Below are 20000 nucleotides of genomic sequence, written 5' to 3'. Positions count from 1 at the left end.
ACCTGTGGGTTGAAAGGGAAAGAGTGAGTTTTAGGCTGGAGCAGTGCATGGTCGGTTCTCAAACTTTGTCAAGTCAAGGACCCCCAAATTGATATGTATTTGGCCCCGCGGACCCCCCATCTGAAAAGGTTTTTCGTGTGCCAGGGAGGGAGCCCTAGGAGAGAAGATTTATGTTAGAAAGTAAATCAAAATTGTTCAACATTTTCAATATTTTCCTAATATTTTCAATATTTTTCTAATATTTTCAATATTTTTCTAATATCTTTCTAATATTTTCAAAAATAGCAGATGTACAAGTCCATCTGCTATTTTTGAATAGCCAACATATAAATGGATAAAATGATGGTGATGCTATATTAACTAATTTTGCCCCCCCCCCCCACAAGGACACCTGGGGAACTAGAACTGGACTAGAGAGTTTAAAAAACATAAATATTTTTAAATGACTCAAGCTTGACTCATATATAAAAGGTTTATACAACAGGATAAAGCATATCGTGACAATTTCATTTTCACATTGATAACGATGCGTTGTTGTAGCATGCGTCTGCGAGGCAACGAATGAAGGAAACAAATAACGTTCAATAAAAGATAAGAGTGGGCTGCACGATGTGCCATCTGCCACCCGCCATGGGAGCTCAGCTGAGCTATGATGAGGGGGAAAGGGGTGTGTGTGTGTGTGTGTGTGTGTGTGTGTGTGTGTGTGTGTGTGTGTGTGTGTGTGTGTGTGTGTGTGTGTGTGTGTGTGTGTGTGTGTGTGTGTGTGTGTGTGTGTGTGTGTGTGTGTGTGTGTGTGTGTGTGCAGGTGGGATGCAGGATGTCTGTGTGCACGTTGATGCATGCAGGTGTGAACGTGCGCTGCCATGTGCTGAATAAGGAAACAGGGAGTGCGTGCTGCACCTTCTATTAAATAAGTCACAAGTGTGCATGTGTGATGAATGTGTACTGAGATTTGTTGTTTAAGGGAATAGTGCGTGTGCGTGTGTGCGTGTGTGCGTGTGTGCGTGTGTGTGCGTGTGTGTGCATGTGTGCGTGTGTGTGTGTGCGCGTGTGTGTGTGTGTGTGTGTGTGTGTGTGTGTGTGTGTGTGTGTGTGTGCGTGTGTGTGTGTGATCTTAACCGCTTTCAACTTATTTTGGGAATGTCATTATATTGTCAAAATATAATAAGTGGTTAACATAACTTGTGTATTAGTGTGTGTGTGTGTGTGTGTGTGTGTGTGTGTGTGTGTGTGTGTGTGTGTGTGTGTGTGTGTGTGTGTGTGTGTGTGTGTGTGTGTGTGTGTGTGTGTGTGTGTGTGTGTGTGTGTGTGTGTGTGTATTTGTGTACGTGCGCACTTTTGTGTGTCTATTAGATGGCACGATGTTTGCTCTCTACCCCAGTAAAGCAATTAGGCCCCTCAGTCCCTTCACTGACTGCATGGGACTACTCTCTCTCTCTCTCTCTCTCTCTCTAGAGCAGCAGACTCTCTTCATAATGCCAGCTGGATGCCAGTGACTGCCAGGAACAGACAGACAGGCGATTAGTGAGATAGTGGCTCCCTCTTTAGCCCGGGGCAACGCTCGCTCTCTTTGAAGCTATATCCATAAATCCCCCGTCGTATTCCTTCCCCGTCCGTATGACTACTGTTTGGGGTCAGGTTCAGCCTGCCATGCCTGGGAGCGCAGTTTGATCAAATGATCAGGCCCTGGTGGGCGTGGGACTCTGGGTCAGAGTTGTCATTATACATGTTTCAGCAGGGAGAGGACCCCGGAGTAGAGAGAGGGGAGGAGGATGATACCACAACAACCAGCCACAGTTGTCAGTATGACAGCATGTATACTTGTACAACCGCTCCCAGACAGACAACATACAGCCTTTATTATTGTAGTTTGTGGGTCTTTCTCTGTGTGTTGGAGACGGAACAATGACAAGATGGAAATGCGGAAATATACCGCAACAAGAGAAGGACAGAAATATATCGGCGCTGTCTGGGAGAAACCTCTTATCTCCTTATTCTGACTTTTTGTGTTTTTTTGTTAATTTATGTCCTACTTGATCATACTACAGCGTCACACAAAAGCACCAAAAGTAGCAGATCTACAAGCTCAAAGCGCGACGTGAAGCGACACGTTTCGAGCTTTTAGATCTGCTACTTTTGCTTTATTTGGGGGGGAATCTTGAAAATGAACAGTTTTGGACATAAGAGGTTTCCACTAGGCCCGAACAATTACCAATCCACCGTTGCCAAAAAACAGGAAAGGTGTCATTATGTGCTTGATGTCCTCAAAGTCACCCATCCAACAAGCTTTGAACTGAGCAGATTGGACCTTCCGTTCCAGGGATAATAGCCAAAACATCTTTAAAACGGCCACTTTCACCGATGAGTTTTGGCCATTTCCCCCAGTTTCTTTTTAATAACACGGGCTAGGAAGGTCGGACGGCGATGAACTAAATACCAGAGTAAAGTTCACTTTGAGCTGCATCCAACACATCCACTGCCATTTCCGTCTGCCTTACTGTTCGGCCGCCAGGGGCAGTTGAAACTTCTTTTTTTGGGATAATCGATTATTTATTTAAACATTTTTACGGAACCTGAGACTCGGCTCGGCCCGACTAATTAGCATAGATTTTCATCCCGGCCCGACAGAATTTGAGAACTCTAGTTTCCACCCAACAGAGACGATATAAAGCAAGAAAGACAGAGAGAAAGACGCATGGGAGGGATAAAGGGGAATGAAAGAAGGAAGGTGACAGATTGAGATTAAATGTGCGCCTGTTGGCTTGACGTGTGTCCATCGTCATGGTGTTGTGTTGGCTCTGTCACTCTCAATTAGCCAAGCCTCACTGTGTGATGCCCTGTGGGGTGAGAGGCGCGGCGGGGGGCAGCAGAGTGGCAGGTGGCACTGCCACTTGGTGTTAAAACTCGCCTTTCTTAACCCTGGCAACAGCCCAATATAGGCTGTGACCTTTAAGGTCTCCCTTGTGGTTAAACCAAAGCAACACCACAGTACATATGAATGTAACTTGTGTCATATTTACGCATGTGTGCACACTGTGTGTGTCTGTAGGGGTTTATTTGCGTGTGAACATGTGTGTGTCTACTACAGTAGCACAGTGGTGTAAAGTAACTACGTACATGTGCTCAAGTATTGTACTTAAGTACAGTTTTGAGGTATTTTTACTTTACTGGAGTATTTCCAATTTTCAGTACTTTTACTTCTACTCCACTACATTACAGAGCTTGTAGATCTGCTATTTTCAAAAGATTTTTTAAAAATGTTTTGTCGATTTTTTGCAGAGAATAGACGATCTACAAGGCTTGTAGATCAACTATTTTCGGTCTGTGACACCTGACAACCTTGTCTTAGTTCTACTGGATCTCTTCTCCACTCGTCTCTCCCAAACATTTTTGTCTAGTTTTTATTTGTTGACGAAATTGTCAGTATATTTAGTCATACTTTTAGTTATCATAGCTTAGTTTTTATTTTGTTTTCGTCAGTGAAAAAAGGTAGTCGATGAACATTTTTCGTCATCGTTTAAGTCGACGAAATCAACACTGTGTACCTGCTCCTGGAGCCAGCAGCCAGCTGTACAGGTAGCCGGCGGCCATGGAGAAGTAGAGCACCAGGGCCCTCTGGCTGTTGACCGTGTCCAGGATGTGCTCCACCGTCACCGGGGTGTAAGGGTCCGAGTCCTGCTGGCCCGTCTGCCGCTCCACCAGCAGGTCGGCGAAGGCCCGCGTTCGACCCCGCTCCGCTACCGCCAGGGCCTCGTCATGGTGGCCTGGAAGGTGGCAGAGGTCACAGTGTGATTACAGTTTGACGTGCAAATGTGTATTTTGTAAAAGTTTATGGGTTGTCAGATGTTGACATGACAGAATTAGCAGAAAATTGCATGACATAAAAAAGGCGCACACACGCACACGCACACACACACACACACACACACACACACACACACACACACACACACACACACACACACAAATGTGTTCACATTTAAAGGGATAGTTCACCCCCAAAATGACTGTTTTTCTATCGATTAGTCACCCAATGGGGACTTGAATTCATGGATATTTTTTTGTTTTTGTCACATTCCTAAGCCAATGATTCGATGACCGGTAGAAGTTTGTGTCTCCTACCGGAACCGCTGCCTACCAGTCCGCTGGTCATCAAATTATTGTTTTTTTTTTGGGTGAACTATTCCTTTAACAAGAAATTCTTGAATACAAACAATAGTAGATGCACAAACTTGGGAAACTCAACAAAAAGTGTTTCAGGATACAGATCACGGATACACACACACGCACACGCACACACACGCACACACACACACGCAATAAATTCATGAGGAGGATGCTAAATCAGATCAAAATCAAGTACAGAGAAACACCATACCTAGGCTGACAAGGACTCTCTGGAGTGCCTGGTAGGAGGAGGTCTGGAGGTCGAATAGAGATAGTTTGTAGTCGGTGCTGTGCTGGGCCTCGTGGCGTATGGTCTCAAACAGTGCAGACGCCCGATAGAGCTATACGCACAAAACAAACACAAAGCAATAATCAACATCCACAACAATTACATATGTTCATGTCATTTTTTATCTTACTAACTATAGTGTAGTCCAAAAGCCACCGTAATGTTGTCAAAGTAGCTTTTGCGAGCCTTCCGTTCCAGAAGTCTCGCGAGACGAGATTTCAAATATGATTTCAGCAAAAGCTACTTTGACAACACTACGGTGGCTCTCGTGTGACAATAATACTGCAGTGACTTCCCTGAGGTCCTACACGACACACATATACTCGGAAAAAGTAATTTCGAGCGATATAAATAAGCGGATTACACCACGGCCTGTATACTCCCGTTTAGGAACTGCGGTGGCCGTCCGCCAAAAATCGCTCGTTATGAATTTGGCCTCCTGGACCCCTCTTATGGGGAGTTAATAAACCTCAAATAAAGGTAAGGAAAAGCCTGGGCCGAAATTCTTCTTTAGAAGTGAAACTTTGCCCTTTTTTTGGGCAATATTGTGAGGAGCAAGTGTGAAAATCAGATACTTTCCAAGGCGCTCTGTTGAGATCTTGCTGTCAACGGCACAGGAACATCTCTGCCAGCCTACGTAAAACACGTATTGATGTGTTCTTTCACTTTAGCAAGTCGAGATATTCCAGCACCATTGAGAGCAAGCTCTCAACACACAACTCATTGGGAAGGGATTCAGATTTTCACATCCTCCTCACAACAGAAGCTTTCGGGTCAAGTTTTAGGGCAAGGTTGCCCTTTAAGGTGCTATGAAAGCAGCTGAGCATAATATAAAATTAAAGCTACAATCCGTGCAGTGCAATCAATGATGCTGCAATGATGACTGAAATAAATACAATAAAGAAAGAGGCACACATGTAGTGTACCAAGCTGGTGAGCCATCTGCTTCAACCAGTGGGATTCCAACCAGACACCAGGATCTACGATTCTTCAATGGAAGAGTAAGGAGACCACCTCCAACCACCGCAGGTGTGCTAGTTACATCGTATTAACAATACTCCACTAATGCAGATTGATTAAAATGACATTCTATGCATTATAACAAGTCCCGGATTATAGCTTTAAAAGGTAGGGTAAGTGATTTTCTTTGGTTAAAATAAGTGTTAAATAGCTCTATATTCTGATAGTACTCATTGCTATAGAGTGTTTGTTCAGTAACAGGAGGAGTCTCCTTGCATTTTCAGGTCGGGATACCAATTTTATCCAATAAGGATAGGGAACTCAGGATACAGATTTAACAAGTGAAATTGGAAGTGGTGACACAAAGAAATGAGCTGAACAAATTGAAATGAGCACTATAAAAATTAAAGCTGATAAATGGGTACGCTCTCCTGATTGGCTGAGATTGTGTCACCTACCTGAAAATATGTTTTCTTTTTTGTTTTTGTTTATTAAAGAGCCGGAGAGACAGGGATACCCATGTTACTGAACAAACACGCAATGATTACTATCAAAATATAGTGCTTTAACCTTTTTACTTTTTTTTGTTTTGTTTTTTAACCAAAAAATATCCTTTATCCTTATCCTACCTTTAAGTACAGTAGGTGGCCAGTGACTTTGATCAGTTTCACTTTCAAAACCTTTAGATCATGCATGTCACACAAACAGAATGCGGCACACAACCAATGGTTTTAATAATGTGGATTGTGGAAGTTAAATGATGGATGTGTGGATAGGACTCTATATGAACAAACTTGTTATATCAACAAAATGCATCGCATTCTGTTTGTGTGACATGCATGATGCAAAGATTACTGTAGGTGTTGTGGATTGTAATCATTAGAACTTGAGCCACTAGATGGTAGCATCCCGCCTGCACTGCTGGTCAACACCGGAGCAGCCTTTTATATACTGGCTTCTTCCACTGCTCTGCTCCAGCCTGCCTGACGCAAACGCTGACATTAACACAACCATGTCTCTTTGCTTGCCTTCTCATTTGCCTGGTGCAAGGGAAAAGGGCAATGAGAAGCAGAACCACCGTGTCTATGCCTGTGCATGTCAAGCAACAAGGCCTGTTGTCCGGCAGAATAACAAAATGCTCTCTAGTCTGGTCTCTGGTCACCCCACAGGGACTTGTGTCTGCGTCATCAGACGTCTACACTGGCCTCCATTCCCGTGGGTTGATGAGAATGAAAGCAGACTAGCCCATTAAGACCGGGAACGCATCTGTGTCTTCACTGGCTTTTCAAAAATAGCAGATCTACAAGCTCGTAGCGCGGCACCGAGTGCCGCGCTACGAGCTTGCAGATCTGCTATTTTTGAAAAAACATGAACATTTTTGTAAATCTTATATTTATTTATATATTTTTGAAACAACATTTTTTACTCAAATCCTTGCTTCTGGGGGTCCCTGGAACAACATGTTTTGAGATGGGGGTCCACGGCCAAATAACATATCATATTGGGTGGTCCTCGACGTGAAAAGGTTTGAGCACCACTGATGTAGAAACATACGTTTTTTACAGAAAACTTGTTAAGATTTAGAAGACGTTTTGTAGAATGGGCCTCATAGGTCTTAATGGGCTATGGCAGAGAGAGCGTTGGCGGATAAGGCTGCGTGTTTTGCTCATTTGGCCAAGATGACCTGGCCCACCAGGAGTGCTGATTCATGGGAGTTTGTTATTGATTTCCTATTTCTTTCCTCTCCTTTGGCAGCCCTTTGAGAGGGTCGAGGCTAGGCCTGGAGTGGGTCACCATGGGGCTGAGCCCCAGCAGAGAGAGCCTAAAGCACTCGACTCTAGACGGAACGGCTGGGGAGGGGCTGGATGCTGTGTGGACAAAAGGTTGTCATGGGTTGGTGAAAGGGCCTTTCTGTGTGGAGTTTGCATGTTCTCCCCGTGTCTCCTAGGGTAGGTACCCTTACAAAAGCAAAGAAGTAATCCTGGTCTCTATATTGCCTCCCCCTGGTCAGCTAGGGCGCCTGATGGAGGGGAAAGGAACTGGTTGGAATAACGTGTTCCTTCCACACGCTACGTCCTACCGGGGAAACTCCCCCCTGTCAGGTGATAAGAAGGCTTGTTAGCTCCTCATGCATTGAAGAAGTCATGAGCTCGGCTCTAGGCTCTCCCTAGGCTGGCAGAGGGAGTGTAGCGCCTAGGATTACATAGGCAATTAGCACTGGGTGAAAAAAATGGGGTTGCAAAATCGTGGGATAAAAACTTTAGTAAAAAAAAAGGTTGTCATGGGCACTACTAGGCGCGTAACTTTGGTGAGCGCATGTGTGTGTGTGTGTGTGTGTGTGTGTGTGTGTGTGTGTGTGTGTGTGTGTGTGTGTGTGTGTGTGAGGTGAGGTGCAGGATGTGCGCACACTGACGCATGCAGGTGTGAATGTGCGTTGTGACGTGTTGAAGGAGACAGGGACAGCGTGCTACACCTTCTATTAAAATAAGTCACAAGTGTGCATGTGTGAATGTGCACTGAGGCGTGTGTGTGTGTGTGTGTGTGTGTGTGTGTGTGTGTGTGTGTGTGTGTGTGTGTGTGTGTGTGTGTGTGTGTGTGTGTGTGTGTGTGTGTGTGTGTGTGTGTGTGTGTGTGTGTTACAAACTGGAATATGACGGCAATAAAGTAAAATCTACAACAAGTAGTGCCTAACCAAACAGTCAACAAAAAAGCAGACTTACCCTGGTTCAATGACACTCTATTGGATATGATGCGAAAAAGAGAGACAGTGCCTTGAAAGAAACCCCTAAAAACTCAACATGTTGACCTACTAATACAGTATATATAAAGGATTCAGTGGCTAATATGACAAACTGATTTGGAAACACATTGAGAAGCTAGCTGGAAAGGGATCTGCCAAAAAGATGAATTCAATTCAAAGAAAACCTACAAAATGACTATGCCACCACATTCAATAATTATTTCATTGAGTCCATTTTGGAATTGGGCCAACATATCTCCTCATCTGACTTGGTCATAACTCCTCGTGATGATCCTGTTGTTTAGCCCCGCAAAAATCGCAACATCTCTGGAAACACTCAAAATCATAGGATACAATTTGTTTGGATTGGACATAGTATTCAACACGATTGAGATTGGAAAGTATGACACACATATGGCACAGTATAAGTCAATGAGATTGCAGTGAAGTGAGCAATCATAGGCCTATTAGCATACTGCTGGTCATATGTCTAAGGGTATGTTCACACTAGCTGCCTTTTATGAAGGAAAAAAAATGCCGCCTAGAGTGTTTTTTCTGCTGAAAATGAAAAAAAATAATAAATAGAAAAAGAATAACGGGGCGGGGCGGAGGCGCTATCGACTGAAACAGACTTCAATATAACTCTCCATGGTCCATGGGAACTAACAGAATATATTGAAAACAAAGTTTTAAACGAGTAGGTGTAGATGGGGAATTACTAAAGATTGAGTGACTGCATGGCATATTTATCACCTAAAATGTATCGATGTTTTATAGACAAGCTGCCAGAGACGAGCACCGAGGGTTTTGTGTTTCTTCGGCTGCCTGTCAGCTATGCTGCCTGGCACAGCTGCGTCTTTAAAGGGATAGTTCACCCAAAAAAATACTTTTTTCCCTATCGATTAGTCACCCCATGGAGACTTGAATTCATGGATATTTTTTTGTTTTTGTCGCATTCCTAAGCCAATAATTTGATGACCAGCAGACCAGTATAGAAGACACAAAGGAGACTCTTTGTGTCACCTACCGGAACCGCTGCCGTTTCCGGTAGGAGACACAATGTAATGGTTCTCAACCTTTTCAGGACGCGACCCCCCAAAATAATCATAGTTGAACTGGGGACCCCCCCACCCTGACAAGCACTTGGAATGTAGGAGTTGAGGCATAAAATTAAGTTTGACTCGGTTCCATAGATAAATATCGTGAAAATAGCCGATCTACAAGCTCACAGCCTCGCATTGCAAGGCGTTGTGAGCTTGTAGATCTGCTATTTTCAAAATGTTTGCCTCTTTCTTATAATATTTGACAATTTAGTATAGTTTGACAATTTTTTAGTTTTTTTTGTTCAAGGTTTCTTTATTATATATATTTCACATACAGGTCAATAACAAAAGGCATACCATTTTTTTTTAACCAATTTTGACCAGTTTAGTATAGTTTGTTGGTTTCTTTTGATCCAGCAATGTTTTTTTTTTCTTCTTTCTTCTTAAAAGTCCTTAAATTGTCACTTCACGGTCGTCTGGGGACACCCCCCCCCCCCCCAATAAAACAGAGGTTGAGAACCACTGCTTTGAAGCTCACACTGCTGGACCACAAGTCGCTTATTAATTGCAATATAATAATAGGCCTGCCTTTAATAAAATACAACTCTGTGATTAATATAGCGAACACGATGTAATTACATTAGGAAATAATAGGGTTTAATACTGTTTTGTGAGGCAGAAGAGGAGGAGGGACGCTGGTGGTGTGTGTGTGGGTGCCTCGATGGCCGATAGCAGCACATAGCGAGACCATCAGCTTGGACGAGCAGTTCTGTATTTGCATATATAGCCTACAGTCGTGATTGGAAAGCTTCCAATTTCTTTTAAAGGATTTTAGTGTGAACGCTACCTCAAGTCGCCAAAAGAGTCAATCAATTCACTACCCACCTCAACATGGATACATTTTCCCTTCACCGTGTGCAATTTGGTGTTAATCCTTCTAATCTAGAGACTAGAAACGGCTATCTCTTAGAGTTGGTCAAATCCAGAGACTCAACAAAGGAGGTGTGGTGGGTGCTCTTGACTTACATAAGACAAAGTGAACCATAACGTTCTACCTTCTAAACTCTCTATTTTCAACTTTTAGTGTAGCCCATGGGTATACGGTCAACAAAGTGCAAGGTTTAAGTGGTTAAACGCTTTACAACAAGCTGTCAAGACACTGGACAAAAAGCCATCACAATGCCAGCACTGCCCTATCTATCGTCTCCAAATAACAACCTTTTCCACCTGGACAAAATCATACCTGACTTTGCTCCTCCACCACTGAAGCATTTCATATTGCACAGGCCACCAGGGTCACCCAAACCTCAACTACAGGTGATTGTGTCATTCCCAGGGGTCAGCACAAAAGTCCCACAATCTTCTTTTTCATTTAAAGCAATTTTGCTGTGGGAATCCCCACAGAGCTTGTGCGTCCCCACAGAGCTTGTGCCTCTCAAGTAAAAGCATGGATTTAGGCAATCCAAACCTGCCAAAATATGTACTCAAAGCATCTCACACACATGAACTGTTACCATTGTAACATTATGTAACTGTATGTGTTATTTTATGTGCTTTAGTACTATTTTGCATACAGAGTGATTGTCCTGGGTGTTTTATAGCCTGGAAACCAGACGAATCTGCCAGTGCGGACTTTTTCTAATATCTCGCAGTGATATTAGTCTGGCCATGACAGGCTAGGTGTTTTACTGTTGTACACCTGGCCAGGCACTGCAGATATAATAAAGTATAAAGTATATCTTAGCTATATCTGGTATCTGCATCAGATTTATATCGCTGAAGTGTGCTACAGTATATATTACAAAGTGTACATTCTCCGTGTCAAATAAATTGCAACAAAGTAAAGTAAAAGTAAGCTAAAACCTAGTACCGTGTGTGTGTGTGTGTGTGTGTGTGTGTGTGTGTGTGTGTGTGTGTGTGTGTGTGTGTGTGTGTGTGTGTGCGTGTGCGTGTATGTATGGTACATGATGCGTAGCCTGCGAGCTAGTTCAGGCAGATACACTGGAGAGGTTTACATGCATACTCAGCACTATTGTGGGCAGATGTATGTGACGTGTCAGGCAAGCTGACCAATTGCCGGTCTATTTAAGCTCACCTAATTCATTGTACTTTCCTCTTGTAAGTCAGTACTGTACCACTGAACGCTGTGTGCACTTTGTTTGCTCCCTCCACCACCAGCAGCAGGTTCTGCTTTCCCTAAGGGTTCTGTTTTCCCCTGGGGGAGGGGGGTGTTGTTATAGATGTATATATACGGTATCTTAAATGGTTGTATTCTAATGTGCTGAGCAGGGAGTAATCATGGAATAAACTCCCATTACACCTAAGACAGGCAGCCTCTGTGGATAGCTTTAAAGCACATGCAGCTCAAGACCTATTTCTTTGCTCTGGCTTTTAGTTGATTTTTTAAAATAAATCTCTGTGTTGTTATTCATGTCTTCACTGTTTTGCTTGATTCACTGCTTATTTGAATGCCATTATTTTAAATTATTTTAATGTTGTTTTTGCTCTTTTTTTTGTTTGTTACATTTTTCTGTAAAACACTTCTGCTTTGTTTATTTTTTTGCTCTGTAAAGCACTTTGAGCTGCATTCTTGTCATGAAAGGTGCTATATAAATAAAGTTTTATTATTATTATCATCATTATTATGTATAGTAGCAGAGCCTGAATGCCAAGATCAAATATAATACACTTTACATTTTATAAAGAAAAAAGCTGTTAATGTTCTCAATCTTATCTGTGACTCATCTGACTACATATGATATAACACTAATGTGTAGCCTACTATTCGTGTACAGTATCTACAGTATGTCTTGTGAGAATTCATGTAATGCACTGAGCCAGCAGCCAGGTGTTGTTCCAAGGTCACAGAGGGAAAAGTGTGTCAGAGAGAGGGAGTAAAAAGAGATGGTGGAGATCTAGCAGAGAATGTGTGCACGCTGCTGCATTAGCACCATAGCAGTACCCGGACAGTGGTGGAAAAAGTACTCAAATGTTTTACTTCAGTAAAAGTATCAATACTACAACGTAGAAGTACTCTGTTACAAGTAAAAGTCCGGAATTCAAAATTTACTTGAGTAAAAGTACAAGAGTATTGGTATCAAAATGCACTTAAAGTAGCCTACCAAAAGTAAAAGTACAAAAATGTTTGAAAATAGCAGATCTACAAGCTCACAACGCGTCGCATCGCGACGCGTTGTGAGCTTGTAGATCGGCTATTTTCAAATAGTCTAGGTATAAAATAGGGCTAAAGTGGTTAATGTATGTTTTATAATGTAATCATTTATATCGGCAAAGTAACTATGGAGTGTAATGGAGTAAAGGTACAATGTAGTGGAGTAGAAGTAAAAGTATAGACAATTGGACATACTCCAGTAAAGTTAAAAGTACCTCAAAACTGTACTTAAGTACAGTACTTGAGTAAAAGTACTTAGTTACTTTACACCACTGTACATGGAGCCGCTGCTGCTGCATTGCATGGGGCCCCTGGGCTGATTCTGCTGATAGGGGCTTCAGGGCTGATTGCTGCGGTCGGTGGTATAGTTCAATCTGTGTCGGCCCTCACAGACCGCCCCTTTAAGAGTGAAACTAATTTCTCACAGCGGTTCGCCGCTGGCCTGACCTCACCTGGCGGCGCGCCGCGGCGGATGAAAGAGAAAAACAATCCCAAAAGTGCTGCGTCCGCAACGACCTGCGCTGGCAACGTTTGCAACGACACGTACTACGACGAGCTCCTCGGCAAGGCATCACCTCTCATGCATTTTAATAGCAGGTGATGTCATCCCTGTAGCGATGAACACAACGTTGACTTTCATCTGACAAGAGGGTGAACGTGACTCATTAACTCGTTCATTCCGGGAACGCATCTGTGTGTCATTTTAAGATTTCTTTGGGCTATTCAAAAATTGCAGATCTACAAGCTCATAGTGCGGCACCGAGTGCCGCCCTATGAGCTTGTATATCTGCTATTTTTGGAAAAATCTCGAGCGAAAGCGAACATTTGTAACTCAAATTGTTGCTTCTGGGGGGGTCCCTGGAACAAAACATTTTGAGATGGGGGAGTCCGAGGCCAAATACATATCTAAAAAACGTTTTCTAAATCCTAACAGTATGTTGCTATATCAGTGGTGCTCCAACTTTTCCATGTCAAGGGCCACCCAAAATTAGCCTGGTTCCAGACGAATCTGCCATTGCAAAACAAAAATTGCCCTTGGCAGATTAGGTCTGGCCCCTCTCAATAGAGATTGTATTTCTCTCCCTCCGAAGTTGTGAGGGACCAATCAGGGCCCTGTATGCAAATATGGGGCGGGTTTATCACCAGAGGCATTTTTTGAATTTGCCCCTCGGAAATGCAGGTTCCACACAGAGATTCCAGACTAATATCTATGCAGTGACATTAGTCTGGCCATGCCAGGCTAACCCAAAATTATATGTATTTGGCCGCGGACGGCGGACCCCCCATCTCAAAATATGTTGTTCCAGGGACCCCCCCCCAGAAGCAAAGATTTGAGTTACAAATGTTCGCTTTAAAAAAATATATATATTCAAAGATTTGCACAAATTTTCCCAAGATTTTCCCGGTCTTAATGGATTAATGCACCCGTTCACTTCACTCCGAAAATGTCTATTGTTAACTATATAACCCACCCCCCCCCCCCCCCCCCCCCCGGCCCTGAGTAACGTCTGTCCTTCTTTGACAGACGGTATCAGCGGTAGAAATCGGCTCTAATCTAGCCCATTCACTGTCTAAAGGAGACACAAATCAATAACCTCTAGATCCTCTTCCGATGCGCTTTGCTATGAGAAGAGCTGTTCTTTACGGAGAGAGAGAGAGGAGCTGATTAGAGCCGAGACGCATCACTCGTCGTGGTGTCGCGCAGGAACACGGGGATCACGGAGAGGTTGTTAACGCACAATTGGTTTTAACCTATTAATACCGGGAACGCATCTTTGTGTGTCATTTTAAGATTAAAAAATAGCAGATCTGGCTATTCAAAAATAGCAGATCTGCAAGCTCATAGCTATGAGCTTGTACCGCGCTATGAGCTTGTACACAAATCTTTGTACACAAATATTTGCTTCTGGGGGTCCGTGGAACAAAATATTTTGAGATGGGGGGTCCACGGACAAATACATATCATTTTGGGGGTCCTTGACATGACAAAGAGAACCACTGAAGAAGAGAGAACCACTGATATATAGCAACATACTTAAAATAAAAAAGTTTGGATTCAGAAGACATTTGTAGAATCGCCCAGAAGCAAAGATTTTAGTTAAAAATGTTCGCTTTAAAAAATACATGTATTCAAAGATTTGCACAAAAAAATTGCAGATCTACAAGCTATGAGCTTGTAGATCTGCTATTTTTTGAATAGCCAAAGAAATCAAAAAATGACACAAGATGCGTTCCCGGTCTTAATGGGTTAAATGTACAAGAATGAGGAACATGAGGTCAGGTACTGCCACTCGTTACACAAGTACAGATGCTTTTATGAATTTTAAGCACTACTCTGCAAAAAAACACTGCACAAAAACCCCTATGCAGATCGGCCTTAAGTGGGTCACAGCGTTTACCAAGGTCATTCTGAAACGGCCGCACCAGCTCATGAATAATCATCTCATCTGTACTCTAAGGACAACTATGTCCTTTCCCACCAACACAGCCACCCCTAGGGCCCATATAGGCTGACGGTGGAAAGTAACTAAGTACATGTACTCAAGTACTGGGCTTAAGTACAATTTTGAGGTACTTTAGCTTTACTGGAGTAGTTCCAATTTTCAGTACTTTTAGTTTTACTCCACTACAATTATTTGAAAACTTGTAGTTACTAGTTACTTTGTAGATTTTGATTATTATTACAAAACATACATTAACCACTTCAGCCCTACAGTATATACATTTCGGCCAATTGTAAATAGCCGATCTACAAGCTCACAATGCGTCGCGATGCGACGCATTGTGAGCTTGTAGATCTGCTATTTTCAAAAGATTTTGATACATTTGAAAATGTATATTCTGCACGAGTACTTTCTGCTTTTCGTACATTAAGTACATTTTGATACCAATACTTTTGTACTTTTACTCAAGCACATTTTTAATACCGGACTTTTACTTGTAACAGAGTATTTCTACATTGCAGCATTGATACTTTTACTTAAGTAAAACATGTGAGTACTTTTTCCACCAATGTGTTGCGGTGCATGTGAGTGTGAAGCAGTGCCATTACAGTGTCTTCTTACATCAAGCACAGCTCAGGTTGACGTGGTATTTCTGTGCTAATAAAAGTGAGACACGTAATAGAAACATACTGTATCTCTTAAGAGAGATATTCCCCTTTGGTAAGAACATGTAGATCTCATTATGAGTTATGACTCAGAAAGAGTCCAACCCTGGTTCATGTTTGTTTTTACTCTCGTTAACTGATAATTACAAACAGGCAAATTATTTTCTTCAAAAGTATGATGCAGTGTACAGAAATGCTATCTGGGTCACGTTGCTGTATAGTTTGCATTGTGGACTGGTGGGCTCTACGGTAAACAATGGATGAAAGCAAAGCAAATGGCGTTCCTTGCGTATACACCTGAGGCAGCACATTTTGGCAGACGATTCACGTTTTGGGGGGATGAGTGACTTAAAGGAGAATGCAGCCCAATGTTTTTCTTACCTTTTATAAGATGTTATGATATACTACAGTAGGACGAGTGGTACTGCAAAAAAAAATCAAAACCTGCGCCTATGGGACTTGCTCGTATTTTAATTTTTTTGGGGGGGTGAGATCTGACGTTCATAGTGACAGAACCAGTGGCGTGCACAGACATTTTGAGGGGCAGGTGCTCAAATAAATTATACTTTTTTTTGTTTACTTGGTCTGCTCTTTTTTCCCTCTACACCTTTACCTGTTTGCCAAAAATAGCCGATCTACAAGCCCACAACGCCTCGCAGCGCGAGGCGTTGTGGGCTTGTAGATCTGCTATTTTTGTTCTCCTCAATAAAGGGATGCTAGGTTTCGAGTGGTTATGGTAAAAAGAAAAATCATATCACACAAAGATTTAGCGGACCCCCTGTAGTAACTCTGAGGACCCCCTGTTGAAGACCCCTGCTGTAAACTGAAAAAAATATATATATATAATTTTTTTTTTCAAAAGGGCACTTCTGGTCAAGAGGGCAAAGGGCAGGTGCTCTAGCACCACCTAGAGTCTATCTGTGCACGTCCCTGGTGACAGAACAATATGCAACGTGATTGTCTTGAATGCTCTCCACCTGAAGTCTCGCTTTAGCGAGACTTCAGGTGGGGCGCCAGAAGTATCAATCACTATGTTCAGATCTCACCCAAAAAAACGATTAAAAAGCGTGGGTTTTTAGCTGCGGCGGACCCGGGATGGAGTTATGACATTTTTCTAGTGTACCACTCATCCTGGGATATCATTACATCATATAAAAGGTAAGAAAAACGTCAGGCATGAATTCTCCTTTAGGGCTTTTCAATAAAGTTGTGCTCTGTAGCGATCAGAACAGTGTTGTTGTTGTTGTTGTTGTGAAAGGAGTTGATGCTCCGTGGCTTAGCCAGCCAGGTGGCCACTGGGTTGGGGAGAGAGAGAGAGAGAGATGTGGAGGCTGGGCCCTGGAGGGGCTCCTCCTGAGACCATGCATTTGGATTACAAAACATCTCCAGTCATCTGTCGCCTTGTCTGAGATGACAAGCGTTTACCGGCTCAACAGACACCCCAGCATATTGGCAGGAATCACACAGCCGTGTTAGAGAGCTGCGTAAACCATCGCTTTTCTCTGTCCCTCTTGGTATACCTCTCTCTCTCTACAGCATGTTCTGTCTTTAACAGTTAGGGCAGCACTTAAAGGGGCACGAAAACCTATCCCTAGGTTGATTTTGTTTGCTTTCCTTTACAGAAGGGTACAACATGGCAGGCTGACATTATTCTTCTGCCTACACATACATTATCCTAGTATGAGCGAATAGGGGAAGGGGATCAACGTCACGTGATTCCCTTGTTTGACCCGGCAAAAACTCTGATGTGTGTCTCAAAGAATATGATTATTGGCAGAATCGTGGAAAGTTTAGAATATTTATTGGGCCCGTTTTCATTTTTCACAAGATCAGTGGTTGACCTGCGCTACAATACTTCACCATATGTTGCGCTATGACGAAATAAACCCATAAAATGTAACAATGTGTACATTCCGTAATGCAATTCCAATGGTGAAAGCTGTGTTGTTTCACCCGGAGAAGGAATGGCAGATTCGGCCACCCCCGAAATACCTGTATGCATGTCTCAAAGAATAGCACACCGTGATGTAGTAGGCAATACAGCTGCAGCTAATAAAATGCATAATGGTGTGTTAATGTAGATTTAGGTGTGCCAGAGTGCAAGCATTAACAATACTGTTGACTACTGTCAATGCTCTAACGCACCCGTTATAAATTGTATTGGCTGCAGCTCCTATAAGGTCAGCCTGCCATGTTTTTACCCTTCCGTAGTTCTTAACCTGTAAAGGAAAACAAAATACAGCCTATAGGGTTACATGCTTCTACACATGTTGTCTTATATGTACTGTATCTGACCTTCTGAACTTTCTCAACCAGCAGAGATGTAGGTTTATTAGGGGGTCAGACTTCAACATAAAGAGGAGGGGGAACCTCTTGGACTGCCTCCAGGGAGGAGGAGGAGGAGGGGAGAAGTTCTCTACCTGATGCTGGGCCTCCTCCAAGTTCCCACTGGCCCAGAGAGACAGTCCCAGACGATGTCGGATCTTGGCTTCGTCCTCGCGCCGAGCCAGCTGCTCTGCAAGCCGTAGGCCTGACAGAGAGAGAGGGAGTGAACAGAGAGAGAGAGAGAGAGAGAGAGAGAGAGGCAAAAAAATGATTCAGAGCCACGAGCAGGTATCTTTCAGGTAACAGATGTAAGCGTAGCGTGGTGCTGATGTTCTGACAGTGAACATATTTGGCGGTATTTTGGCCTCAGCTGTAAAATACCTCTCACTGGGACTCTGTCCGCCTCTCTGAGAGGCTGTTAAGAAGCACTAATCCGGTTGCCTGGGTAATCAATGCACAAGATCGACTGACTGGCTGAGCAAACACAAACACACGTACTTGATGCTTGCATAAAAGAGAGACGGGCGACTCTCACCAAACAACGTAGTAAAGCAAAGCAATCACCAAATATTTACAAGCAAACGAGAGAGACCTAATGCAAACTCCAAAGAACAAGATCAACGCCTTTGCTTGCTTCGTTTGAGGAGCGCGCACGTGACGCTAATGAAGTGTACCAGAAGCCAATGGAGTATCTGCTTGTGCACATTACGTGGGCGTACAGATGCGTGTGCGAACTTGTGTGTGTGTGTGTGCGTGCGTTCCACTTCCAGGCAGCGTGCATTTTGTCAGATCCACCTGGCGTGCGTTGCCCCGTTTGTTTTTCACTTCCAATCCGTCAAGCAGCGAGCCGTGTGTCACATCTTTGCGTGCGTCCTCACAGTCAGCCCGCCGCCGTGTTCTTGGTTCTGTCCAATTACGGAGATGAAAATGCCACTCCGTGGAGGAGGAGGAGGCTGACGAGAAAGGACAGACAGCCTGCACCGTGTGCCACGCTGCCTTCACCCACAACAAACGTGCTAAATGCACATCGCAAGCAACTACTGTGAGCTCAGAACCCAGGCTGTTGCTCATGCACACAGACAGACTTGTTTACCTGTGTGTTGCATTGCTACTTTGGTAGGTTATACAGTCTGTTCTCTCCGTTTTTGGGTGTGTGTGTGGAGGAGAGAGGGGAGGGGGGGGGTGTGAGTGGCAAGCGAAAGAGAATAGGGTTTAACCCATTCAATCCGGGAGCGCATCTGTGTGTCATTTTTAGATTTATTTGGCTATTCAAAAACAGCAGTTATACAACTTGTAGATCTGCTATTTAAAACATTTTTTGATCATTTGTGCAAATCTTTGAACATATATATATTTTTAAGCGAACATTTGTAACTCAAAAATTTGCTTCTGGGGGGGTCCCTGGAACAAAATATTTTACAAATGATTGCTTTTTAATAAATATATATTCAAAGATTTGCACACATTTTCACGATTTCTTTTCAAAAATAGCAGATCTACAAGCTCATAGCGCGGCACTCGGTGCCGTGCTACGAGCTTGTATATCTGCTATTTTTGAATAGGCCAAAGAAATCTTAAAAATGACACAGAATGCGTTCCCGGTCTAAACGGGTTAAATGTGCCAAGCTATGCCACCAGACCTCGTTTCCATTCTTGCTTTTCTAGGCATATTCCTGGAAGAAGCCGGTCTGTGTGTGTGTGTGTGTGTGTGTGTGCGTGTGACCCAGATAAGCGAAGAAGAACAGAAAGAGCGTGACCGGGAATACCCGGCCGATTTCCACACAAGGCCCGGGCACGGCACAAGCCGCTACGCTCTCCCATAAGGGAGGGGGCTGTGCTCTGTGTGGCTGCTGCTCGCTCCGTCTGTACGCTCGCTCTCACACACACAGTAGAGCTGGCAGCACTTTGAAGGCTGCGATGCTTTGCCTTCTCCTTATCTCTCCCACAAACCCCCCCTCCTCCCCCTCTTGCCCTCCTTCCTCTCTGCTGTCTGCTCTGTTTCTCTCTGTTGTCCCCTTCTCCCCCTTCCCTCCTGTATTCCTCCCCCCCTCTCTCTCTCACTACCTGTTTGTTTGATCTAGACTGTTGTGGCAGTGCATGCCGGGAGTCAGGTTGCTGCTTAGGGCTCATTAAGGCTCCGGTAGCTGGAGAAGAGGAAATGGATCTAAATTATCCTCTTCTCTCTGACAGCCCTC

General features: G+C 43.5%; 1 protein-coding gene across 3 annotated transcripts in view; it reads right to left on the bottom strand.

Annotated features, from left to right (window-relative positions):
* Positions 1–20000, bottom strand: part of ttc28 (tetratricopeptide repeat domain 28) — a 400474-nt gene that overhangs the window by 30509 nt on the left and 349965 nt on the right. For all 3 annotated transcript variants that reach the window (XM_084056166.1, XM_084056167.1, XM_084056168.1), the window contains 4 exons: positions 17901–18010; positions 4379–4508; positions 3546–3764; positions 1–2 (listed from right to left, as the gene is read on the bottom strand). The exon at positions 1–2 is cut by the window's left edge and continues 158 nt beyond it. In XM_084056166.1, the coding sequence (XP_083912292.1) occupies positions 1–2; positions 3546–3764; positions 4379–4508; positions 17901–18010 (461 nt within the window). The remainder of the gene's footprint in view (positions 3–3545; positions 3765–4378; positions 4509–17900; positions 18011–20000) is intronic.

Source organism: Gymnoscopelus microlampas (assembly GCF_963454915.1).
Source record: "Gymnoscopelus microlampas genome assembly, chromosome: 4".
Classification (NCBI taxonomy): domain Eukaryota; kingdom Metazoa; phylum Chordata; class Actinopteri; order Myctophiformes; family Myctophidae; genus Gymnoscopelus; species Gymnoscopelus microlampas.
This window is presented reverse-complemented; position numbering and strand designations above follow the sequence as displayed.